Source organism: Salmo trutta, chromosome 13 (genome assembly GCF_901001165.1).
Source record: "Salmo trutta chromosome 13, fSalTru1.1, whole genome shotgun sequence".
In the NCBI taxonomy this organism is placed as follows: domain Eukaryota; kingdom Metazoa; phylum Chordata; class Actinopteri; order Salmoniformes; family Salmonidae; genus Salmo; species Salmo trutta.
The window spans coordinates 3289375-3316237 of NC_042969.1; the positions used below are offsets into that span (position 1 = coordinate 3289375).

Here is a 26863-nt window from a genome sequence, read left to right on the forward strand (position 1 = left end):
TTATGGTCTGACAGACACCGCTGTATAGTAGCTCGGCCACCTTCCACCGCAGATGTGGAAGGCCGATATCGGTGGATGCGGTGGATTGAGACGCAGCCCATGCAACAAAAAAAGAGATATCTCTAGCTTAAACAGATCGATTTTGATGGGGATATTTTTTATTATGTTACTCAGATTGACGCATGGTTGTGTCAATAGACTTAAGGATTAAACACAAAAATGATCTGTCAACTTATTTAAATTGACAAATTTAGAAATGCACAGTAAATAAATATTTAGGGTAATCATACAGAATAAATCCGATATGACTACATACAGTATATATGGGTTTCTTTGACATGGTCAGCAATGGTTTCTGTGTTTCCTTTTTACACCCACAAGGGTGCAGCAGAGTCCTAGAGATTTACACACACACACACACACACACACACACACACACACACACACACACACACACACACACACACACACACACACACACACACACACACACACACACACACACTCTCGAGGGTCAGACTCATGAAATAGATTTTATTTATTTCACATCATAGTTTGAAAAAACTAGAATCAGGCAGGTGTAATGTATTATGGTAAAACATTTGACCTAAACTTATTTACATGATAATTGGCTATTCTTTATGGTAATCATGAGCAACTGTTAAAATAGATTTTATATCACTACATTCAGTCACACATAAACATAATTAGAATACACTCTTATAGTCTTATACATTCTAATATTATGGGTGTTCAGGTCATAAACAACATGTACAAAATATATATATATATTTACACTATGGACAAAGAAACACTTAATTAGATAAACAGTCAAATTGCACACTTGGCCTATTTAGTGTGGCATATAATGGGAATTGGCAGTATAATTACTTGAAATTAACATCATACATAGGCCTTAGTTACTGTAGCAGCCTATTATTAAATTGTCTGTAAAACATAAGGCATTGCAGTTCATTTTGTAAATAATGCACTTTTTAACATAATGCACTTTAAGCGGGTGTGAACTTCTGTACTGATTTGATTCCTAGAATGCCTATCGATTTCAAAGGAATTTCTAAATGTTGATTTTTCCACCTCAAACAATTGACTTGAGATACTTTGATAATGATTGCTGTGGCCTCCCAAAAATGTGTTATATTTTGTTGTTGTGAATGAGTTACCATTTCCATGTAAGGTAATAGTAAAAGAGGACATGTTGTGTAATGGTTGGTTAAAGGTTGGTTATAGGTTTACAGCCTCTTATTGGTCACGTCCAGGTAAGCCTTCTCGATCTCGATGTTGGCAGGGCAGGTCTGTCTGAACTCCTCCCTCTCGTAGGCATTGTTCAGGTACCTCCATACACCGGTGAACTGGACCGGGATGTCAAAGTCACAGTACTTCTTGGCAGCAATCTATCACATAAAACAGAATACATGGGAAAACTGTTGAATTGTGAGACACTATAAACCATAATAGTCATATTACACTATTTAAATAATGAAGACTGGAGAATAAGGAATGTTAATTCCCAATGGTTAAAAATTAAGTTACACTTCTCCCAGGATTAGAAAGTAAGGATGGGCCCTATCATTGCATAGGTTGTGTACTACACTTCATAAGACATGCCTAATACCAGAAAATAATCAAATTCATATTCTAAACCGTTTATGTTATAGGCCTATTTGTCTCACCTTGATGACATGCAGCTTGGGCAGCAGGTTGCAATCTGCCAGGGTGAGATGGTTGCCATCCAGGAACTTTCTCTTGGAGAGGGTGATGTTTTCTCTGGAGTTGTGGTCAATCTCTTCAGGGACGGGGGAGTTCAGGTAGAGATCCAGCCGCTTGAACTCCCGCAGCAGCGCCTTCTCTTGGACTATGGATTGAGAGAGACACAGGCATGTATATCAGACATATATTATATATCTATAGCTATAGAGGTGTTCCTTATGGGCGGCTTTCCCAGACCCAGATTAAGCTTATATATTGGGTGAAAAAGCACTTTCAATTGAGATTCTCCATTGAGCATGCTTTTCAGTCCAGGATTAGGCATGGTCTGGTCCCTAAAATTCACATCAAACCAGCATTTCATGAAGGCATACGCCCATAGTGTATATTCCGTTGAGTACATATTTTCCATTGCCTCATAAGACATGGTCTAATACATGAATGTGGACTGACTGTAACTTCACTTACAAGTAGTGTTGGCTGGGTTGTTCTTGATGAAAGCGGAGAACTTGGCGAAAATGTCCGCACCCACGTCAAAGGACTCTTTGTTGAGTGGGCTAAGGTGTGGATACCTGAATGGAGGGAGATGAGATGAGTCTGAGTATGAATTTGTTTGAGGAAGGTCAGTGCCTTTCACTTTCTTTAATATAATAACACTATACCTGGGAGGGGCCAGTGTTTGCTCCAGAAACTCCTCGATCTTAATAAAGTCTGTCTTGAGGGTGCCATTGTACAGTAGGAATGGAGGGTTGGTCCCTGGTGCCAAATCCTTCAGCTCTGCTGGCTTCCTAGAGTGTACCAGGGCAGGGTTGGTTGGAGAGGTGGGTAAAGGGGAGGGAGAAAGGGAGTAGACAGGGTCATATATGTGATCATTCCAGCTTTATATCAATAGATACAATGTCGATCATTCAGCGACACAATCACAACGAACACAATGGTTATCAAGCCATGTCAAAATCCAGTGTTGGCATTCTCGATTAATGATTCCAACAATGCCCATGATTCAGTAAGTAAAACACACTGGCATGGGAGTGGCTAGCTCAAAGGGTTCATGTTGTGTGTTTTCTTAATCACTCAGTTATCACATCCTTTCAACGCTTCCTGATCATATTAGCTCACTGGTAATGGGCCTGAGAAATTCACACGGGTTAGATTAAGAAAATATGTTTGTTCAATAACACACTGACCATTCTGCTATTGCTTTAGCCTTGCAAGCACCGCCCTCTATCCCCTCTCTGTATCACACCCCATTGAGTGTTACTTTTACCCTATTAAACGGTTTGGTTTCTGAAAAACATCCTTGTTCTCCCTCAACTCTTAATAGAGCCCTGCGTGAGTGAGGGTTTTGTCTAGAAGAAATACAGTTTATGTCAAAATTGACTTTTCGTAGCAGGTTAGGACAACTTATGCAGTTGGTTAGGATAATTAATATAGCAAGTTAGGATAATTAGGTTAAGATTAGGGAAACGGTTGGGGTTAAGGTTAGCTAAAATGCTAAATAATTAAATTTTTGAAGTCAATTTTACATAATCTAGACATGACCCTGTGTAAGGGGACCTTTAAACAGATGCACAGGAAGTGGAAGGGTGGGAGGCGGGGGGCTTACTTCCTCATGTCGACGGTGGTCACGGTGAACTTGACTCCTTTCAGCCACAGGACCATGAAGAGCCTCTGGCAGAATGGGCAGTTGCCCACGTTCTCTCCATCGTGGCCAGCCTGAAGGACAAGCAGCATTAATAATTGGGTTTAGGTTTGGTTATAGCCTGGTTCTGTTTGTGCTGTATTGCCAACTCCTTGGTCATTGTCATACCAAACAATGACTATAGGAGTTGGGGCCGAAAGGTTGCAAGATCGAATCCCTGAGCTGACAAGGAACAAATCTGTAGTTCTGCCCCTGAACAAGGCAGTTAACCCACTGTTCCTAGGCTGTCATTGAAAATAAGAATTTGTTCTTAACTGACTTGCCTAGTTAGATAAAGGAAAAATAAAAACTTGGCAAGACAATATTAACATATCTGGGGCCAGGCTAGTTTACCAGTAGTATATTTCATAGACAGCAATATATGATAACTGCCTCAAACACATTAGACTCATGGTCACATGTAAGATATTGTGCCCTTTCCAAATTCCAATGGCTTTATGTTGACATTGTCCATGTTATCCATTACAGTAAGTCCTGATCTCAAACCCTATCATGCAATTCATATTCATCTCATGACAAAAGACACAAATATACACACTTGTAGTGGTGGGAGTGGCTGGGGTATTTTAGGAGCTGCTACTTGATAGAAAAAGTAGACATTGTGTTGGAGAGGAAGATAACGGTAGATAACGGCCTCTGGTATTGAGAAACAAATTGAATTGTTCACTCACTGTTGTACGCAATTAGATTTTTTTTTTGTGTGTGTGTGTGTGTGTATGTGTGTGTGGTTTAAGCAATGCTCCCCACACAACCTGACAGAGATTGAGAGGATCTGCAGAGAAGAATGGGAGAAACTCCCCAAATACAGGTGTGCCAAGCTTCTAGCGTTGTACCCAAGAAGACTCGAGGCTTAAATCACTGATAAAGGTGCTTCAACAAAGTACTGAGGAAAGGGTATGAATACTTATGTAAATATGAAATGTAAAAAAAAACTGTTTTTGCTTTGTCATTATGGGGTATTGTGTGTAGATATATATATATATAAAAACTCATCCATTTTAGAATAAGGCTGTAACGTAACGAAATGTGGAAAAGGTCAAGGGGTCTGAATACTTTCCGAATGCACCGTGGCTTCACATCCCGTTTACCAAAAATCGTTGTCTCACAGACACCCTTCGGCTCCCCCTCCAAAGGAAGTAGGGATACTTGGTACTCGAAGAGAAGAAAGTGGACATGCCCAGAGTTGCAGAACAAACACCCTGAGATTTGACGTGTCCCCTCAGGAGGTAAAGGGGGGATCTGGCGCCGAAGGGGTGGATTACATTTCTGGGATATGACTTCACATAGAAACATACATTTATTGTATGTGTCTACTTATTTGCTATTTTTGTGTGAATGTGCATATGTGTAATAAAGCATGTGCATATGTGTCAGTGTGTGGGCGTGTCTGTCTCATCGGGGGCCAGGGGTTCCCAGCGTCTTGCCAGCTCCTCCTGGGCGTGTGGTGATAAGGTGGCCTCCAGTATCTGGCGTCATTACACAGGGATAAAGGCCACTCTCACTGTCACTGAGGAGTGTATGCTCAGACACGCACACACACGCACGCACACACGCACGCACGCACGCACACACACACACACACACACACACACACACACACACACACACACACACACACACACACACCAGGCTTTACGTAACCCTAGATGACGACCGTTCATGGCGAGCCAAGCTCGGATTGATGGTGCCCATAATGTAGATCTCTGCCCCTCTACAATGCTGAGTGCTGATAAGTGAACTACAAATCTTGGTCACATTCCAGTTTTTACCAATCCTGAACACAACACTACAAGTATTGAGCCCTTATTTGAAACAGAGGCTATGGCTGAAGTGGCTGAAGCTTACATTATAGCTTGATTTTGTACATTTAATTTGCTTTCACATGAAACACTTTTGAGTTATGTTTTTCTGTATTTCAATCATCACATAATTTACATCTTCTTACATATTGTTGAAATAATAGACATTCATAGGCAGTATGTTAGAATTAAAACTAATTATTGTTTTCTTATTCTAAACTGAAGGAAACACAATACTAAACTAAACACAATACTGACCTTTATGAAGAGTTCAATAGTCGGGTCTTTGTCGGAGTTCTGTCGTAGTGCCATTTTGTCCAAAAGCTGTGTTGTGTGGTGCCAAGTTCAGAAACGTTTTTCCAACAAGTGTCCTCAGACCCAACCAAAACCTGTTGACGCTGAAGACTCCAAGTCCACTGAAGTAAAACCTCACTATGCCCTTGAGTCTGCTATATATCTGTGTGCTCTAGTGTGCTGGTTTATATATGGATCTTAGGAGGCAGTGTAAGACCCTTGTGGCTGGCATGCTTTGTCTGAGGGCTTCATGAGGCTATCACTGTGAAAAGTCAGAGGAGGGGGTGGGTCCAGAGGATGGGCGTGGTCCCCCCTTATATAAACAGTGCCAAGCTCTCTCTATGAGGAGAGCCTAAAATAGGTCCTATTATTTGTCAGTTGATAATGGTTAATCAAACGATGTAGAAATATAGTTTCACCATGTGACAAAAAAACCTGATGGCCATCATTTTCCCCATACTGACAGTATAGCCATATTGAATACACTGTTTTGATGATTTGTCACACTAGTAACAGTGTACACGTTATACTTTTTGGCTCGCTCCTTACAAAGCATGTACTGTGTTGGAATATACTGGGAACCATTAACATCTCATTTGATATGGAAATGTCATTTGATTTGGAAACTGAGTGGCTCTCAGTTTCACAAGTGGCTTTCATCTGTTTGACCAAGTGATTGCTTTGGTAACTGGACTTCCAGATGAGGATATTTTGTGATGAGACCCAATTGCGCATAAGAAACAAATATATATATCAATCATATTTTTTATGCTGTGTTATGGTAAGGATTTCTAGAATAAAAATCTGACATTTGCCCAGAATTGCCAGTAACCTTTAAGACTACATGGTTAGCTACCTTAATATAAAACTAAGATCTACGACTGTTATCCCTGGAAAAATAAATCTGTGATAAAGCATTTATTTAATTACATTTTTTAATATGTCAGGAATGCATGATATCTTGCCAGCAGTAGTATCTAGCCGGCATGATTTTAGTGAAATCACATGGGTGTTTGTGGTTAATGTTGGTACTTGTTGAGTCACAGGGGAGGTGGAGGCACGGGTCATTGTGTCATGATGGGAGAACCCCCAGCCTACATCCCTTGGGTAGAGGGAATGGAACGAATGAGTTTTGCTTTCAGTTACCATCTGAGGGTATAGCGGTGGAGCGGGGAAATTTAAGAAAACCAAAAGGGTTTGTCCATAAACCATAAATAGGCACAAGCTGCTCTAAGGAAGATGGTTTGTCACGAGTCCTTAGCTCGTCGAATAACGCAACGATCTAATCAAATCAAATCAAAGTTTGTCACGTGCGCCAAATACAACAGGTGTAGACCTTACAGTGAAGTGCTTACTTACAGGCTCTAACCAATAGTGCAAAAAAGGTATTAGGTGAACAATAGGTAAGTAAAGAAATAAAACAACAGTAAAAAGACAGGCTATATACAGTAGCGAGGCTACATACAGACACCGGTTAGTCAGGCTGATCGAGGTAGTATGTACATGTAGATATGGTTAAAGTGACTATGCATATATGATGAACAGAGAGTAGCAGTAGCGTAAAAGATCTACTGATTATTTGTGAGGACATAGGTAAATATGAATGAACCAGTCAGCACGTTATCAATGACAATCCATTATAATGCAGTTATCATAAGCATGTATGATCTCCTGTCATTTAATCAGGCCCGTACATGCTTATAACAAATAAAGCATTAAAACTGCAGGGTGTTATATTGTTATATCTACAGTACATTATATTCTAGATGTGAATTCATTGAATTAATTTGATATGATTGTCACTTTACACCTCCCAGGAGACAAGGTTTTAGTTCTCCTTTCACTGAAGTGTGTAATAACTGAGAAATCAGTTGGCAGTTGTAACATCTGCAGGGGAAATTTACTTGCTCCAGCTGTACATACGTAAACCCAGTATAAATAAGTCTAGGGGGGAGTTCACCGATTTCTGACATCTTTCAGCAGTGTGGAGACGGCTCAGGAAACACATGCCTTCCAAGGGGCTAAAACCTTGATAAGACAAGGAGTCCAGGGACAAATGACTGAACAATATGGACCTCTGCTCAGTGTACTTCTAGTCTCAGATATATAGTATCTGGCGCCCCAGGGTCTGATGGGTATTTCCATCACAGAGAGGGGAGGATAAAAAGCAAACGCTCGACATGGAAACTCCCAGCAAATCCTGGAAATGAAACAAATAACCCGCAGCCAGAACAGGAAATTAGCCAGCAGGGAGAGTAACAAAGCATCCTCCTCCAATGAAGAAAGAATAGGAGGTCATACCATAGACATCAGTGGAGGCTGCGGAAGGAAGAACGGCTCATAATAATGGCTGGAACGGAGCAAATGGAATGGCACCAAACCATGTGTTTAATGTATTTGATACCATTCCACTTATTCCGCTCCAGCCATTACCACGAGCGTGTCCTCCCCAATTAAGATGCCACCAACCTCCTGTGATAGACATAGGCGGAGTTCCGTTCAGGACTTAGTCACCGCATTGACACTCATTGGGAGGTGTTCTAGATTTCAGTGGTGCGTTTGTTGGATCACTTGTCAAGTTAAAATAACTTAGTCAGGGTAAGGGAAAGGTGGTAAGGGAAAGTTGGAAATGTGGGATCAATAGGTTTTCTCAATAGGATCAAAAAGCAGGGATGTGTATCTATCCAAGCCCCTATGAATTCCATCTGAATTACTGTATCGCTCCAAGAGTGTCCAAGAGTGTGACTCATCTTGGAATTGGTTGACCTTTAGAGCAGGGTTCCCCAACTGGCGGCTCACAATAACGGTTGGAAAGGTGCGAAGGGAATTAAGGTGCCACCAACCTCCTGTGATACAGGCATGCATTTCAGTTGCCTTGAATAAACCTGTCTATGTAAAAAGACAATATTTATTCATTAATGTGTTTGCAACACTACTGTTATTTAATATACTACTTACTATTTACTTTCATCCTTTCTTACATTTGGACAGCTGAAGCAAGCACACAACTTTTCTTCAGGTAATGTACCTTTCGTAGTAAATCACATTTTTGGACCAGGATAAGAAAAATGGAAACAACAGATATGTCACAAACTTATGGAGCAATGAAACAAGTATTAACATAAACATTGTGAGAATGAAGTGTGATATCTGGAGGGTTACTGGAAAAGCAGAGCTGGCTGGAAATGTGTTACTAGCCATTGACCTCTCTCTTCCCCTTCCACAGAGCAGAGGAAAAGAAAAGGCCTATCTCAAGGAGACAGACTAGCCATATCTCCATTAGACACACAGCATCTGGAAGTGAGCCCCTCTGGAAAACCACCTCTTTGAGGAAGTCCCAAATGGCACCCTGTTGCCTATATAGTGCACTAATTTTGACCAGGACTCATTACAAGTAGTGCACTATAAAGGGATAGGGTTCCATTTGGACAGAGGTGTAAAGTAACTAATTACAGCTACTCTTGTTACTGTAATTGACTAGCTTTTCCGAGTACTTATACTTTGAGTATTTTTGAAAGTCAGTCATTTTACTTATACTTGAGGAAAATTGCATTATAGTAACAGCACTTCTAGTTGAGTAGGATATTTCACTGCTCTTAAAAGATACATTTTGTGAGTGAGGGACTGAGTGAGTGAAGGAAAGAGTGTGAATGGGGGAGTGAGTGAATATCAGCCGGTCCCCTGGACAAGTAACAAGTAACAGAGGGGGGAATGAGGGATTGAATAAGTGAAAGAATTAGACATGTTTATTTATGGAGTCTGTATATAGAAGTACTGTATATAGAAGTCTGGCAACTTTGTTTATTAACTTTATTTTGTATATATTTTTTTACCAATTCATCTTCATTACTTGAATGTTTAAGTTGACAAATGTTAATAGTATATTTTTGACAAATCCTTCGTTTTCACATGTAGATGCGCCTTGCTGCAACTCATAAAATAAATAAAACTGTAGCTCCTACTGTACATACATTTCCTCTCATGTGTAACGACGTTCAGGTAACCTTAGCGAAATTAGATAATTATCAAGGTCAATGGTTTCATTTTAAAGTACTTTTAAATTAGCTACTTTTTAATTTGAATGTATTTTTAGTTTTTTTTACACCAGTAATATTACCTCTACTTGAGTAAAATGTAATTAAAGAAACAATAGTCCTACTTGAGTAGGATATTTCACTACTCTTTCCACCCCTGCATTTGGAATGCAGATAACCTCTTTGTCTATATGAACAGGACCCTCCATGTTGACCAGTGGGCTGCTGGGGGTCTTGATTCGGCCATTACACACGCAGGGTCAATACGTTATCACACTAAACAAAGAAGGTATCCATGTGGACCTAATAGCTGTGTTGAGTTGATTGATTTTAACCTCAATAACATTGGTCTCTTCTTATATACAGTAGGTCTATAGTTCTCACACCTTGGATGGTAGGTGAGAATCACACAAATGGACAAAAATGCTTGCATGCACACCCACAAGGACATGCATGCACACATGCACGCACAATTGTACGTAGTATACACACACACACACACACACACACACACACACACACACACACACACACACACACACACACACACACACACACACACACACACACAACAGTCAGCTGATCCTTTTGACTGTGAAAAGGGGGACTGTTCGACGGTCAAGACAATGGGTAACATTGACCTCTCGATCACGGTCAAGAAAACAGCCAAGCAGCATCGCATAGTGATAAACCCCACTGGTGGTGTGTAATATAGGATGGGCACCATGACAGTTCCATGGAGCTTCTGGAGGTCCTGCTGGTCTCTGTCCCTCTTCCTCATCCTGGCTCTGAACACACACAGCGCATGGTCCTCTCCAGATTTCTCCGGTAAGTGTGTTTTTGGACTTTGTTATTGCTGTTATAGAGAAAAAGTGGGGAAAATAGATACTGGTATGTTTCACTCAGCACTACATGCTGTGTAGAGAGGAAGCCTACGCAAGACACTAGCAGCATCCCAAATGGCACCCGGTTTGCTCACAGGGCTCTGGCCGAACTTGTGCACTATATAGGGAATAGGGTGTCATTTGGGACGGTACATTCCCTGATTTATCTCCTGGACATCCTGTGCCAACAAACAGCGGCAGCGGTTCACTGTGAGAGACAAGAGTCAGGGTTACAGGGTTAAAGCACCCTGTTTTTTGTAGTTAAATAAGAATGACATTGACACCTGTTTGAGATGATAGCAGTGATATACACTCAGTGGTCAGTTTAAGTACACCACCCTGTTCATGAAAATGGTTTGCTCATACAGACTATACAGACATATATATATATATATATATATATATATATATAAAGCAGGCAGACAGGCATCAAGGCATTCAGTTACTGTTTATTTGAACGTTAGAAATGGCAAAACGAGTCACCTAAGCGACTTTCAGTGTGGTATGATCGTCAGTGCCAGGCGTGCCAGGCATGCCGGTTCCAGCATCTCAGAAATGGCCGGCTTCCTGTGCTTTTCACCCACGACAGTGTCTAGGGTTTACAGAGAATGGTGCCACAAACAAAAAGCATTCAGTCAGCGGCAATCCTGTGGGCGTAAACAGCTCGTTGATAAGAGGTTTAAGGAGAATGGTAAGAATCGTGCAAGCTAACAGGCAGGCCACAAACATACAAATAACGGCGCAGTGCAACAGTGGTGTGCAGAACGACATCTCGGAACACACAACTCGTCGGTCTTTGCCACGGATAGGCTATTGCTGCACACCACCACACCGGATTCCATTCCTATCAGCTAAAAACAAGAAGAAGCAGCTCCAGTGGGCATGCAATCAATAAGACAGAACAATTGAGGAGTGGAAAAACATTGTCTTGTGCGACAAATCCCGGTTCCTGTTGCATCATGCTGATGGCAGAGTCAGGATTTAGCATAAGCAGCATCAGTCCATGGCCCCATCTTGCCTGGTATCAATAGTACAGGCTGGTGGCGGTGGTGTAATGGTGTGGGGAAGGTTTTCCTGGCACATGTTAGGTCCCTTGATATGAATTATGCAACGTTTCCATGCCCTGAAGAATTCAGGCTGTTCTGGAGGCAAAGGGGGATCCAACCTGGTACTAGATGGGTGTACCTAATAAAATGTCCAGTGAGTGTATTTGTGTTGTCCTGGTTGCATATTCATTGATGAATGTCAGACACTTCAGCATGACAACAAACAGAGATGTTACATGATGATTTATTTGGACAAGATAGACAGCCAGTCCATGCAGGGGTGACCACTACTGACCAGTGTTGCCTTTGTCTGGGGCTTGTCATTGTCACTCCATCTCTATATCTGACCATTACAGGGATCAACATCTGTGTATGGGTGTGAGCAATGAGCTGCTCTAAGAATAGCACATTGTGAGGGAGAGACTGGTACTGCCCTACCGTGGCTCTGCAGAGCTGCATGCCATTGGGGAACACAAAACAGACCCAGCCATGAAGAGACAGACAGGGGCCAGGGCATAGAAATAGAATGACTAGAAAGGATATTCCTTCTATTCATTCTATTTCTATGGCCCAGGAAATCGCTGTGACAATAAGATGAGTCCAAATCCAACAATAGAATAAGAATGACTAGAACAGATAATATCCCTTTAAGTCAAAATTATGTCCGTTCTAGGGATTCTATTTCTATGGATCCAACTCTGTTATGAACTCTGTTATCCTATGTGTTTGTGTATCATAGCGCAACACTGCTCAGGAGAGCTACTCCCAATGTTTGGGACACAACCCTCTTGTAACCAGGGCTGGGTGACCATGAGTACAATGACACAGGACACAGAATGTGCAATGTGTCAAACTGTTGCTTCACAGATGAAGCCTAGTCCTCAATTAAGAAGCATTTTCAAACAATGGAGATTCTCCAATAAAATGACTTTTTTGTCCAGGATAGGCTTCGTCAGTGTCAGGTAAACCGGCCAAGATGGTTTATCAAATCAAATTTATTTATAAAGCCCTTCTTACATCAGCTGATATCTCAAAGTGCTGTACAGAAACCCAGCCTAAAACCCCAAACAGCAAGCAATGCAGGTGTAGAAGCACCTGCATTACATGAGATGTCATGTAATTTCATTGTTAAAAGATGATAACTTAGGAAAAACAAACTCATTCTGTGTTTAGTGGATTATTTTATTTGTATGGCAATTGATTTATTACTAACTCTACTTTATTTAGTCTTGGTTCAACAAGTCAAGTGTATCAAGCCCTATATGGCTTCTTGAATGTGAGGTCATCCTTTATTTCTTAAATATGTTTCATAAACTCTGAACAGCTTGTCAACTAGTAAAAAGCTGAATAAAACCACTCCCAGAAGATTAGATACAGAGACTTCAGAAAGTACACTACATACACAAAAGTATTTGGACACCCTTTCAAATTAGTTGATACGGCTATTTCAGCCACACCCGTTGTTGACAGGTGTATAAAATCGAGCACACAGCCATGCAATCTCCATAGAAAAACATTGGCAGTTGAATGGCCTTACTGAAGAGCTCAGTGACTTAAAACATGGCACCTTTCCAACAAGTCAGTTTGTCAAATTTCTGCCCTGCTAAAGCTGCCCCGATCAACTGTAAGTGTTGTTATTGTGAAGTGGAAATGTTTAGGAGCAACAACAGCTCTGCCATAAAGTGGTAGGCCACACAAGCTCACAGAACTGGACCGCCAAGTGCTGAAGCGCGTAGCGAGTAAAAATCTGTCCTCGGTTGCAACACTCACTACCGAGTTCCAAACTGCCTCTGGAAGCAATGTCAGCACAATAACTGTTAGTCGGGAGCTCATGAAATGGGTTTCTATGGCAGAGCAGCCGCACACAAGCCTAAGATCACAATGCGCAATGTCAAATGTTGGCTGGAGTGGTGTAAAGCTCGCAGCCATTGGACTCTGGAGCAGTGGAAATGAGTTCTCTGGAGTGATAAATCACGATTCACCATCTGGCAGTCCGATGGACAAATCTGGGTTTGGCGGATGCAAGGAGAGCGCTACCTGCCCCAATGCACAGTGCCAACTGTGAAGTTTGGTGAAGGAGGAATAATGGTCTGGGGCTGTTTTTCATGGATCGGACTAGACCCCTTAGTTCCAGTGAAGGGAAATCTTAACGCTACAGCATACAATGCATCTAGACAATTCTGTGTTTCCAACTTTGTGGCAACAGTTTGGGGAAGGCCCTTTCCTGTTTCAGCATGGCAATGCCCCCGTGCACAGAGCGTGGTCCATACAGAAATGGTTTGTCGAGATTGGTGTGGAAGAACTTGACTGGCCTGCACAGAGCCCTGACCTCAACCCCATCGAACACGTTTGGGATGAATTGGAACGCCGACTGCGAGCCAGGCCTAATCGCCCAAGATCAGTGTCCGACCTCACTAATGCTCTTGTGGCTGAATAGAAGCAAATCCCTGCAGCAATGTTCCAACATCTAGTGGAAAGCCTTCACAGAAGAGTGGAGGCTGTAATAGCAGCAAAGGGGACCAACTCCATATTAATGCCCATGATTTTGGAATGAAATGTTCGACGAGCACATACTTTTGGTCATGTAGTTTATTCTCACCCCTCGACCTTTTCCACATTTTGTTGTGTTACAGCCTGAATTTAAAATTGATTCAATTTAGATTGTTTTTACGCTGGTCTACACACAATACCCCATAATGTCAAAGGTAATTCTGTTACTCGAAATGTTAACAAATTAATTAAAAATGAAAAGCTCAAACGTCTTGAGGAGTCAATAAGTATTCAACCCCTAAGTTGAGGAGGATACAGTTATCTGTAAGGGCCCTTAGTGGAGCCGTACTCCTAAACATGCATCCTGTTTGCAACAAGGCAGTAAAGTAATACAGCAAAACATTTGGCAAAGCAATTCATTTTTTGTACTGAATACAAAGTGTTATGTTTCAGGCAAATCCAAAACAACACATTATTGAGTACCACTCTGTAAGGAAGTCTGTGTGTAGCTGGTGTATAGGAGTCAGGCGCAGGACAGCAGATATGAGTAAATAAACGTATTTTACTCGACATATAATAAATGCAATACAAAAACAGAGCCCACAATAACGGCCCTTCCTACATAGAAACAATCACTCACAAACAAACATGGGGGAACAGAGGTTAAATAATGAACAGGTAATTGGGGAATTGAAACCAGGTGTGTAAGACAAAGACAAAACAAATGGAAAATGAAAAGTGGATCGGCGATGGCTAGAAGGCCGGTGACGTCGACCGCCGAACGCCGCCCGAACAAGGAGAGGGACCGACTTCGGCGGAAGTCGTGACACACTCTCCATATTTTCAAGCATAGTAGTGGCTGTATCATGTTATGGGTATGCTTGTATTCGTTAAGGACTGGGTAGTTTTTTTAAGTTTAAAAAAGAAACGTAATGGAATAACCTAAAACACAAGGCCAAATCTAGTTGCTTACCAAGAAGACAGTGAATGTTCCTGAGTGGGGGAGTTACAGTTTTGTCTTAAATCTGCTTGTAAATCTATGGGAAGACTTGAAAATGGTTGTCTAGCAATGATCAATGACCAATTTGATCGAGCTTGAAGAATTTTCTAAAGGATAACGTTTGAATATTGTACAATCCAGGTGTGCAAATCTCTTAGAGACTCACCCTGTCACGCCCTGATCTGTTACAGCTGTCCTTGTGCGTGTCTCCACCCCCCATCTTTCCCATTATCCCCTGGGTACTTATACCTGTGTTTTCTGTCTGTTTGTTGCCAGTTCATCTTGTTTGTTCAAGCCTACCAGCGGGTTGTTTCAGCTCCTGTTTACCCTAGTCTCTCTTTTTCTCGTCCTCCTGGTTTTTGACCTTTGCCTGTCTTGACCCTGTAGCCGCCCGCCTGTCTCTGAGCCTGCCTGCCGTCCTGTACCTTGGGCTCTGCTCTGGATTATCGACCCCTGCCTGCCTTGACCTGTCGATTGCCTGCCCCTGTGGTTACAATAAACATTATTACTTCACACAGTCTGCACTTGGGTTTTACCTTGATTCCTGATATACCCAGACAGGCTCACAGCTGTAATCGCTGCCAAAGGTGATTCTAACATGTACAGTATTGACTCAGAGGTGTGAATACTTATATTAATTCGATATTTTTGTATTTCATTTTCAATAAATCTGCAAAAATGTCTAAAAACATGTTTTCACTTTGACATTAGGGGCATTGTGTATAGATGGGTAATAAATAAAAATAAATTCAACCTATTTTGAATTCAGGCTGTAACACAACAAAAATGTGGAATAAGTTAAATCAGATCAAATTTTATTGGTCACATACACATGGTTAGCAGATGTTAATGCGAGTTTAGCGAAATGCTTGTGCTTCTAGTTCTGACAGTGCAGTAATAACTAACAAGTAATCTAACAATTCCACAACAATTTCCTCATACACACAAATGTAAGTGGATGGAATAAGAATATGTACATATAAATATATGGAGGAGCGATAGCCGAGCGGCATAGGCAAGATGCAATAGATGGAATAAAATACAGTATATACATATGAGATGAGTAATGTAAGATATGTAAACATTATTAAAGTGGTATTATTTAAAGGGACTTGTGATCCATTTATTAAAGTGGTCAATGATTTGAGTCTGTATGTAGGCAGCAGCCTCTGTGTTAGTGATGGCTGTTTAACAGTCTGATGGCCTTGAGATAGAAGCTGTTTTTCAGTCTCTCAGTCCCAGCTTTGATGCACCTGTACTGACCTCGCCTTCTGGATGATAACGGGGTGAACAGGCAGTGGCTCGGGTGGTTGTTGTCCTTGATGATCTTTTTGGCCTTCCTGTGACATCGGGTGCTGTAGGTGTCCTGGAGGGCAGATAGTTTTCCCCCGGTGATGCGTTGTGCAGACCGCACCACCCTCTGGAGAGCCTTGCGGTTGATGGCGGTGCAGTTACCATACCAGGCAGTGATACAGCCCGACAGGATGCTCTCAATTGTGCATCTGTAAAAGTTTGTGAGTGTTTTAGGTGCCAAGTCAAATTTCTTCAGCCTCCTGAGGTTGAAGAGGCGCTGTTGCGCCTTCTTCACCACACTGTCTGTGTGGGTGGACCGTCCTTGCTTTATAGGGCCTATTTCTTTGAATAATTTTCTATGTGCATTTTCTGCTCCATTTCTTGAGAGGTGGTGAATTTGATCAAAAGCATTGGACAGTTGTCAGTTTGATCTTTGAGGTCTAAGTCTTATCTCCATGCATACCATTTGTTACTTTTCAGTGTACCTCCACACAATACTTAGAAACCACACTGCTCATGCCTGTGATGGAGACACCCTTTCTATCAAGTGTCCCTCCAGAACCTCTGTGTCCGTCATGTCAGCATTCTACGGACGCCGTGTCCCCAGCAAGAACTTATGTCCCCCTGCAAACACAAACATGACTGAGGACAACACTGGATGCACTTCCTCTGTCGCTATCCAGGTACAGTATAGTAATTAGCCACACAGCGTTGTCCTCTAATACCGACAGCAAAACAGAAGCCAACTTATCAGCAGTTATCAGCAGTTTGCTCCACAAGTTGATAACTTAAGAACATTTTACTCTTCACTTAAGTAATATTAATCCCATACTGTTAGGAATTACTACAGCAGTGATTGAATAAGTTGTGGGTTTGAACCTGGGTCTCCGGTATGCCTCAAGACTGTCTGCTGAGCTAGAGCCTTTTGATGAGTAACCTTGCCTGAGACCTAAGGACTTGCACGTAAATGTGCACATATTTCTCACACTCAGACGTTGTTGTATTGTCCCTGCAGAAAGTGGTGTCGGAGTGTCAGGACCGGCGTTCCTGTCATATACCTGTCATTAGCCCAGTGTTTGGTCAGGACCCCTGTCCCCTCACCAGCAAGTACCTCATAGTGTCCTACAAGTGCCGCCCAGGTAAGACTAGTCCACAGGGTTTGATTGTGCGAGGGTAACACAAACTGTCATAAACTGCGGTTGTGAATTTAAGAGACAAAAGATCTTGAGTAGTACTCCACAACTGGATACATCAGGAAATGTATTATCGGACACAGAATTACAATTGTCTGTTTCTATTTAACTGAATAGAATAATATCTAATTCTATTGAAATATACAGTATTATACAGTAAGTTTGTCAGTGATCGATACTGCTGTTTTTATCTTTCAGAGCACCACCGTACTAGGTTGGTGTGTGAAAACGAGAGACTGAGGCTGGTGTGTAAGAATAACACTGTCCTGGCTATCTACTCGGCTACATTTGGCCACCTGCTGCACGGGAGTCCCAACTGTCCTCAGGAAACTGCACCACAGCCTGACATGGGTCTGAAACCATAGTCATTGGTGTGAAACAGGGAACTAAAGTGTCCTCTAGTGGTCAAATACTAGGATAAAAATAATGTGCATTTATCAATACATAATCAATGGTGTGTTACTATGTTACTTACTACAGATGAGTAACACATGAGTAGGCATAAGGTACATGGATATACCCTTGACCTATGCATGTTTTCAACCTCTATAGCCTACTGTATATCAGAGTCAGACCAGGATCAAATAAATACCTATTTTAAATACTTGTGCTTGATTAAGGTTGGAGTTTGTACTTTTGGGACTAGTCCGTTTGCTTGTTTGTATCAGACTATATCAAGCACAGCTCAAGTATTTGATAGTATTTGACTTATTTGACCCACATCTGATCAGAGTGTACATCTATCCTTCAGAGTGTCTGTCACCATCTTCCCTGAGGAAGGTGTCACGCAGGTGTCATGGCCGAGCCAACTGCTCAGTGCTGGCTGACACTCAGAACTTTGGGGACCCATGTTTTCCTGGCACCAGGAAGCACCTGAGAGTGTCCTTTACATGTGGTATGTGACAAGAAGTCAAAGAGCCACTACCATGTGAGAGACACAAACATCATGGTGTCTATAACCCACAGTTGAAGAAATAGTTTTCATATCATCTTGCCCTCTGTTTTCATGGTCTCACCAGATTACTGAGAAAATGTTTCAGGAGAAATTGATCACAATGAACCCTCTTTTGCCTCACCAGTTCCTCGATATCTCTTGGAGGATGTAGGACGGAGCGGATCAACATCAGACCCTTTCTTGATCTCAGACTACACACATGGTAAGACACCTACAAACACATGTATCCAAGTAAATGTAGCTTTAGCTCAGCTACTAGCTGTGCAATTAGGTCGGTGGACAATATGATTTGTAGCCGTTGGGCAGAAGGCACAGTAAGTCCCTTCTCATCTGCAGGAGGCTGGTACACTGGCCCCGGCATCATCAGGCCTCAAAACGTGCTTTATACCAACTCTCTGGAAATTTTTGACAAAATACTGGGTAGGTCTTTTGTTTTCTGTGTGCATGTAGGCTGGTTACTCATTAGCAGGGCCTCTTTGTACTTTATATAATACGCCTTGTCTTACTTAATGATCAGCAGGCACCCATCATTAGCCTGGTCCCAGATCTGTTTGTTCTGTATAGCTGTAGGATTTGGCAAGACAGCACAAACAGATCTGGGACCAAGCCAACCAATTGTAACTATCTTGATTGTATAGCTGTCAATATAGGCTTGGTCTTCTATCTATTTCTCATTGAGCAATATCATGCTAGTTTCACCCCAGACTTGTGTATCATCCCTCCACCCACAGGTCTTCCAGAGAGAGTGGCCCTCTACTTTGTCTCAGGGATCTGCGCGGGTCTAGTCTTCCTGCTCTGTCTGTTCGGCCTGCGCTCCACCGTGGTGAGGGACATCAAGAACTTGGCAACAGAGCTGGGGGATGAGCTCAAGGCCAGCCGCAGACCCCGCCGGGAAGTCATGGAGGACCAGTATGACGACGACACCTCTGATGCCTCCTCCTTCCGCCGCCTCACCCAGTCCTACCGTGCGGCGGATATCTTCAGTCCAGCGACCATGACGGTGGAGATGGTGGAGAGGGAGGGAGAGGAGAAGGAGATGCCCAAGTTCGGAGACATCTGGCCCCACAGGGACTCTAGCCCATACGCCATCCATAAGATAATAGGGAATAGAATAGAATATCCATAAAATAAAAGCCTGCAGTGCCCAAGAATCCACAGGAGTAGAGTAGAATAGAATCAAATTGAATAGAATAGACATAAGGTAAAGGCCAGCAGTGTCTGAATATCTCTAGGTATTTTATTGTATTCTAAACTATACAGAAAATAAAAGGCCTGCAATGCCTGAGAATCCACAGGAAAGCTTGTGGGAATAGACAGCAGCAACACATTAATCATGGACTGAAAATGAATATTTAGTAGACATTATTTTATTGTAATTTCATGTTATCTATCTTTCCTTAATGTACGTTTTATATGATTTGGTGGCCTAACCTCATATTCAGATAATTGGAATGAAGCACACACATAATAACAAGTTCAACATGTTTTTGGTTGGTGGGTTTCAATAAACGTAATAACTTTTTGCCTAGAAGTTTTGGGAAATCGTCAAATCAAATGTTTCTTTGATTTAGGCCTTTTTTGTACCATTAAATTCCATCAATTGGTGATCTTCATGTAGCCTACAGTAAACTGTCCAGTAGATGACGCCATCCTCAAACTATGGTATACAGACCTCCATTGTCCTCACTGTTTTTCTCACCCACATTATTGATAATCTTAGTCCAGGTAAGAGATTAGTAGCTGTAAACATTTTTGAAGACACGGATCCAAGCGCTTTTGTCAGTGTAGTCCCTAATTAGGTACTGTATTGGCCTAATACAGTGTATAGGGGCTAAAGGTTTTTTGTGGGCTCATTCCTTATGGTTTGATCAATTCACACACACGAACAGGCTTTATGATTATCATAATGATATTCAATTGACTGTTCTGATGCAACCCGTTTTCTTTTCCCGTATGACCTCGTCCCTACTGCTCTGAAGAAAGTATCCATGCGTAAACGCTGCGAAGCGGGGAAGTTCACATGAGTGAATCTGTAACCAAATGTTGTACACAAATGGTCGCAACGCAAGTGCCGAGTTTTCGAGTTTATGTAGCCGGCTGGATGGCTAGCTAGCCCTGCCATTGAAGAGGAGAGAAGACAGCACTGCAGACAAGGTGCCATGATGGAGGAGTTACTAGCAATATAATGACATTATTATCAAATCTAGGTAGCTAATAAATGACACCGGCATTTTGATTAGCACAGCTAGCACGCATTCTTTGTGTGCGTGTGGACAACACATTTTAAGCCAGGACCAGTCTAGCAATATGAACATAGCATGCAGCCTACCTCTTGCAACAAATGATTGAACCAGCTAAGCTAGTTATCTAACTAGCTTGGTAACCACACGGTACTGGCTGTCAAGTGGTTGATGGTGGAATTAGCTAGCTAGCCTATTGCAAGCCTAGCATTGCCTGCCCCCCGCCCGCAGCTGTCATCCGGAAGGCCGCGGGTCAGGGGTGGGCCCGGAGATTGAACAACTTTCTTTGCCTAAAACGTCTGGATGGACCGAGTAAATATAGCTAGTTGTCTATAACTACCACACGTGCATATATATATATATATATATATAGCTGAGAATGGATTCCTCTTTGGCCTTCGGACGTGACGAGCAGTGTTTGGCAATATCCTTTTAAAAGTCTGTGCCATTTTTTTGTTTGTTTTGCTTTTAAAACCTAGCTAGCTTGCTAGCATAATGGTAACTCGCTAACGCTAGCTTCCTTAATATCGTCCAACTGTTTAGGTTTGCTTGCATTTTAATGTAAATAAACAGTACAGTTTATGTAGCTAATACTGTCTTGCAGGTCAAACATTTGGGTGTGTTACTCTGAATATTTCAGGTGTTTATTGATTTGATAACCCATTTAGCCGAGTTACTAAACTAGTTAGATTGGAATGCTATGTTCAGAATTGCATGCCATTGTTGGTGGAATGGCAACAGCCTAATGTAACTAACGCTTGCTTTTTGCTTCAGTTTCCAAAACAATGTAGCTATCAATGTAACCAAATAACCCATTGCTTGGCCCATACAATCTATGGTCATGATGCCTTACTCTTTGAGGCTTGTGCAAATCTACTAACTTTAGTTAAACAACATTTTGTTTCTTGAATAATACCACAAGCATTATACGCATTAGATACATTTTGAAGGATTTCACAACAGTCTTGAATAGTTAGTGGGTAAAATATTTGTTCACAAAATCATAGTCAATATTCTGTTCACTAGGCCTATTTATAGTTTTATGTTTAAGCAGGGACACAGACTAGCCTGCCCTAGTCTGTGTCCCGGCCCTCTCATGATTGCGGCTGGTTCCTTAATAGTGATGTTCAAACTGTAAGAGGACAGGAGCTAAGGCTGTCTGGTCAGAAGGAGCCCAGGCTATTGTCGCTGATTGAGTGCTCTGGGGAGTTTATGTAAGTACTAACAATAGAGAACTCATTGTCTGAAATGTGATGTTAATTCATATCTAGGGCTGTTGTGGTGACCATATTTCCGACCGCCACACCGGCAGTCATGACCGCAGTAAAATTCCACGTAACTGTTGAGTCATGGTAATCTCCTTTCACGCACTCTGGACATGTGTTAGTAGGACCCAACTCTGTAGTGCTGTCAGGTCACTAAAGGCCTGGTACTCGGCACTCTGTTGTCCTTTTAACCACTCACAATGCAAATGCAATTGAAAATCACAACAAAACACTTGTCATCAAAACTGTACCATGCTTTTAAAACTCACCTACTGTGATTGATCAATTTGAAGAAAGAAATTCCACAACAGGTTGTGAATGTGTTTTCTAAGCCAAATGCAAAGAAATGGACAGCGCTTTCTAAGGTGATGACTCATTCTAAACACCAATGCGCATGGGCCTATATATGACCCCCAGATCTGTAAAAAAAAAAAGATTTAAAATAATGATTGTGCCATTATACAAAGCCTAATATCCTACCACATATTACGCATGGCAGAAAAAAAACAGATTTAACATGTCTTTGGTACATAATTGGTCTAGCCTCTCCTGCAAAATTAAACAAATTCTAGTAATTGCCTTTGAGCGGACTGTATTATGCATACTGGATGGACTGGTTACCTTATGCTACAGTCCAAACTTTCTATCCATGAGCCTGTAGGCGATGCTGTTGGTTCATTGATAGTGCAGGGTGGCTTAGAGTTAAGCCCAAATCAATCAAAAAGCGGTTTATTTTGAAAGAACACCTGGAATTAGAATGCGCTGGAGTGACCGAGAGAACAGACGGCCACGACCGTCTACAGCGTCAGCTCGTCAAATTAGAAAGCAAGTCTATTTTACTCGCCGTATTGGGTTGGAAGCTAAGGTTTATCAGTCAAATAGGCTACATATTTGGAAACAATTGCAGCCTATCTGTGTTTGGCATTTTTTATATTTTCATAATGACTAGGCTGACACCTTTAGCTACAGAATATCTCACCACCGAGTGTTTCTATCTCCTCTGTCCTTCATTCCTTTCTCGAGCCTGCTGAGTGAGTGGCTGTCAACAGTTTAATGAAATATGTTTCGTTGTGAAAACATGTTACTATAGATGTTCCCGAACAGATTTCACTTGGTTTCCCAAATGTAGCTGCTGGAACAGGGTTGGAGAGTCCATGGCAAACAGAATTTGGGTGGAATATCCCCAGCCACGCAGCGAGAGGCTGCATACTACTCAAACAGTGGTTGATGCCTTGAGTGAAATAACTGTTCTTATAAGCCCAGACATTTCTAAATGAAGCACAGTTTTGATGGTTGCCTCTAAAAAATGGATCCCAGCTTTCTACTGCTTCTATATATATTTCTCAGCTGCTAATATTAAGCATTGATCAGCTATAAAACCGCTATATACCCGGCATGATTAAAAAACAAACCAGGGGGAAAGCGGCCTCCATTATCTATTCGATGGGGAAGCGGCCTCCATTATCTATTCGATGGGGAAAGCGGCCTCCATTCACTATTCGATGGGGAATCGGCCTCCATTCACTATTCGATGGGGAAGCGGCCTCCATTCACTATTCGATGGGGAATCGGCCTCCATTCACTATTCGATGGGGAAGTGGCCTCCATTCACTATTCGATGGGGAAGCGGCCTCCATTCACTATTCGATGGGGAAGCGGCCTCCATTCACTAATCGAGTACATACGGATGAGGTATTTTTTCCCCCCTGCCCCTGTTCCTGCCCATTTTAATAACTGGCCATTCTAAATCTGAACTCCTTTTACATATTAGCAAAGACGAGGTTAAATTGAGAATAGTCTGATTGTGATGAGAGAACAGTGTGTGCAGCCTGAGGCAAGGAACAGACAGCAAGCTTTTTTGCGACTTTCATATCATCAATAGCCTATAAACTGAGTGTACAAAACATTAGGAACACCTTGCTCTTTCCATGACAGACTGACCATGTGAATCCAGTTGAAAGCTATGATCCCTTATTGATGTCACTTGTTAAATCCACTTCAATCAGTGTAGATGAAGGGGAGGAGACAGGTTTAACAAGGATTTTTAAGCCTTCAAACAATTGAGACATGGATTGTCTATGTATGCCATTCAGAGGTTGAATGTGCCAGACAAAAGTTTTGTGCCTTTGAACAGGTTTTGGTTGTAGGTGTCAGGCGCGCCGGTTTGAGTGTGTCAAGAAATCCAACACTGCTGGGTTTTTCACGCTCAACAGTTTCCAACGTGTATCAAGAATGGTCCACCCACCCAAAGGACGTCAAGTGAAATTAACAGAACTGTGGGAATCATTGGAGTCCACATGGGCCAGCATCCCTGTGGAACGCTTTCGACACTTTGTAGAGTCCATGCCCCGACGAATTGAGGCTGTTCTGAGGGCAAAAATGATTGCAACTCAATATTAGGAAGCTGTTCCTATTGTTTTGTACACTCGGTGTAGTCGCATCATGCTGCCCATATATGCTTTGATTTCTAAGACATTCTAAGGTTTGTATCGTTCACAACTAAAGTTGTCAAATAACTAAATCTAGCATATAGGACCTTTTCAAATGATCACTTTTACGCTCAATGTAGCCACTTCATATGTGCACTCGCTCTTGAATGGTGAAAATATCCTTTCTATCTTATTCAGCTAAGTTAAATTATATCCTTCTTACTATAAAATCATATAATATTAAATAATGGCACAGGACTTATAAGCATACCTTGTCTGCTAATTGAAGTAGCCTACAGCCTATGGCATGGCGCATAGCCAGATAACAAACAGTAGGCCGACTCATATTTTGTTCTTCTGAAATTCATTTTCTTGCTTGGAGATGCTAAAAGTGTTTACGTTAATTAAGTCAATTACCGTTAGACCGGCAGTAATTTGCATGACAATTACCGGCTGACAAATTTTCATGACCGCCAAAGCCCTATTCATATCTGCCTTTCTCACACAGACTGGGTCAACAAACATGGACATAATTATGAGTTGCACTCAAGTGGTCAGGTTTATTTTTGTCAAGCTGTGGTGTACAATTTAAGATGACACATTGCATTGCAAAACCTCTTCCGCTCCGACTGCTACTTGTAAGGCATTTTGCTTTTGTGAACCATCTCTACAAGACTATCTGCAGAACCACCATACCAATGTTGGCTGTGGTGCTGTGTATACTGTAGTCTACCTTGAATAACAAGGTTGCGTTGTTACAATTTTAGCAGTATAATGTTTGAGGTGGAGTGATAATTCCCAGGTATGCCTCTAAAGAGAAACAGTGCAGCACTACAGCATAAAGCGATAGACCTCAGTGCATCATGCCAGAAAGAGCCTGAATTGATCCGCTGTGTCCTGATGGGAGTTCGCTGTCAAATGCACGCAGGCAATTTATTACAGAGCTCAGATGTCCCAGTGGTTTTCACGTCAGAATCTCATGTTGATGTAGTCTGCTGCCGAAGTGGCTTTTCCTGCAATCAGATGTTTCAGTATAAAAGTGAAAAGTACTGAACTCATGTTGTTGCTTAGTTCTTAATATGGACAGTCGGGAGCAAGCAGAACAGCCACAGTCTCAAAGTAAGGCCCACTGTTTACAGCACCAATCTTGGCTTCACACGAGGAGATTCTCAGCCTGCAGCTCGAGCACATGGTTGGATGTTTTTGTTTAGCGAGCAGTAAGACTCTGGAACATTACATCTGGTGTGTGGCAAAGAGAGGGCAATTAGCCCTAGTACCAGCCACTGTATTATACATGCATTCCACCACCATGTCCTAGATTCTAATGAGACTGGCATGAGAGCTACCTAAATGCATCAAAACTGTACATACTGAGCTAAGCCCTGCTCTAGTCTGAGTAGTAGGCCTATGCTATGCTCTCATAGGCTGAGAGAGGTCCCAGGCTCTCTGTATGACTAGCCTATAGTTGGTTATCAACTTTAAGGAAAAGTGCTCATAAGGCAGTGATTGCAAGGAGAGGTGCCAGTAGGGGATGATGTCAGGCTTTTGCCATGTCACGTATTGAATTGATCGTTTCTTGCTGGAATAATGGTGAGGGACAAGGGTTGTCATGGTAATAGAGGCCTACTTGTTGATGTTAAATGTAGCCTAAATTACGAGGGGATAAAACATTGTGATTTGATATATTTATTTTTTTAAGTTGGGTGTACTACTTACTGAGCAATCTCCAGCTAGCCTTTTTGGAAAAGAGTGTCCCAACTCGACACATTCCGACCAGCAGCCAGGGTTGAATCATTTTCCACAACTCCACAGTAATCACATTTCCTGTTAAGAGTTGAAAGGAAGTGTGGACATGTTCTGCCGAACCCGACGCCCTGGCTGCTGCTGCACAGTCATTGTTGGGGAGTGAAACATGACCTACATTAACCCACGTAACAGCTCGGGCAGACTCCATTTGATATGGATTAAAGCTCAGGCCTTGTAAGCATTTCATATGAGGTTAAGCTGTCTTTTATTTGAGTGTCTTGCATGGATTTCAATTGGAATCGACTTCAGTTCGCTGATGCTTTGGCTGTTGCGTTGTCATCATCAGGGAGAGAGAGATATATGACCCTATATTAACCCTAGCATCACAGCTCTGAAGCTCTAACATACAGACCTAATCATTTACATTTCCTTTCATTGCACTTGCATTTGAATGTCTTGCATGAAACTGCAAAAGTTATATAAGTTATTTAGAAATGTATTTTTTTCCTCCCTGTTACTTTTTTTGAGATGAGGTCCATGAAATCGCTATGACAACCTCTCGCTCACTATATTGCATGAAGTTTTATGCAAATTGGATCAAATGAAACTTTTTAGCTGAAAACCAACCATTTAGGGTGCTGTATCCAAATATAATTTCCTCTTCTCCCTCCAGGTTGGGTGTTTTGGCTAACCCTGATGCTGTTGTGTCTTCTCCGGTACCTCAGTTGTCCATACCCATCAACAGTCATTTTCAGATAGTGCGACGTA

The 26863-nt window shown here is 41.9% G+C and overlaps 3 protein-coding genes across 8 annotated transcripts in view; 2 read left to right on the forward strand and 1 right to left on the reverse strand.

Annotated features, from left to right (window-relative positions):
* Window positions 1–514: 514 nt before the first annotated feature.
* On the reverse strand, window positions 515–5767 carry LOC115205073 (chloride intracellular channel protein 2-like). Its single transcript, XM_029770659.1, has 6 exons — window positions 5485–5767; window positions 3332–3441; window positions 2388–2513; window positions 2194–2297; window positions 1692–1873; window positions 515–1412 (listed from the first exon to the last, which is right to left on the reverse strand). The coding sequence occupies exons 1-6, from the start codon at window positions 5536–5538 to the stop codon at window positions 1251–1253; spliced, it is 738 nt and encodes a 245-aa protein (XP_029626519.1). The 5' UTR covers window positions 5539–5767; the 3' UTR covers window positions 515–1250.
* A 4411-nt stretch (window positions 5768–10178) lies between these two features.
* On the forward strand, window positions 10179–19943 carry si:ch73-335m24.2 (protein eva-1 homolog C). 2 transcript variants are annotated; one of them, XM_029770665.1, is made up of 8 exons: window positions 10179–10382; window positions 16748–16950; window positions 17283–17406; window positions 17659–17811; window positions 18212–18355; window positions 18540–18617; window positions 18752–18835; window positions 19147–19943. In XM_029770665.1, the coding sequence occupies exons 1-8, from the start codon at window positions 10271–10273 to the stop codon at window positions 19539–19541; spliced, it is 1293 nt and encodes a 430-aa protein (XP_029626525.1). In that variant the 5' UTR covers window positions 10179–10270; the 3' UTR covers window positions 19542–19943. The 2 variants fall into 2 exon arrangements, with proteins under 2 accessions (XP_029626525.1, XP_029626526.1); XM_029770666.1 differs by lacking the exon at window positions 18752–18835 and having other exon boundaries at window positions 10180–10382.
* A 78-nt stretch (window positions 19944–20021) lies between these two features.
* The window catches only part of ocrl (OCRL inositol polyphosphate-5-phosphatase), a 35360-nt gene continuing 28518 nt past the window's right edge, over window positions 20022–26863 (forward strand). For all 5 annotated transcript variants that reach the window (XM_029770660.1, XM_029770663.1, XM_029770661.1 and 2 more), the window contains exons 1-3: window positions 20022–21079; window positions 21787–21869; window positions 26769–26860. In XM_029770660.1, the coding sequence (XP_029626520.1) occupies window positions 21035–21079; window positions 21787–21869; window positions 26769–26860 (220 nt within the window). In that variant the 5' untranslated portion in view covers window positions 20022–21034. The remainder of the gene's footprint in view (window positions 21080–21786; window positions 21870–26768; window positions 26861–26863) is intronic.

Bases quoted from the DNA above. Each gene is read 5' to 3' on its own strand.
- LOC115205073 (XM_029770659.1), bottom strand. From the start codon at position 5,538: ATGGCACTACGACAGAACTCCGACAAAGACCCGACTATTGAACTCTTC. The intron at 2,514-3,331 runs GTAAGCCCCCCG...GGTACACTCTAG, and splicing joins ACCACCGTCGACATGAGGAA to GAAGCCAGCAGAGCTGAAGG. The intron at 1,413-1,691 runs GTGAGACAAATA...TTTATGTGATAG, and splicing joins CCAAGCTGCATGTCATCAAG to ATTGCTGCCAAGAAGTACTG.
- si:ch73-335m24.2 (XM_029770665.1), top strand. From the start codon at position 10,271: ATGGGCACCATGACAGTTCCATGGAGCTTCTGGAGGTCCTGCTGGTCT. The intron at 10,383-16,747 runs GTAAGTGTGTTT...GTTACTTTTCAG, and splicing joins GTCCTCTCCAGATTTCTCCG to TGTACCTCCACACAATACTT. The intron at 18,836-19,146 runs GTAGGTCTTTTG...CTCCACCCACAG, and splicing joins AATTTTTGACAAAATACTGG to GTCTTCCAGAGAGAGTGGCC.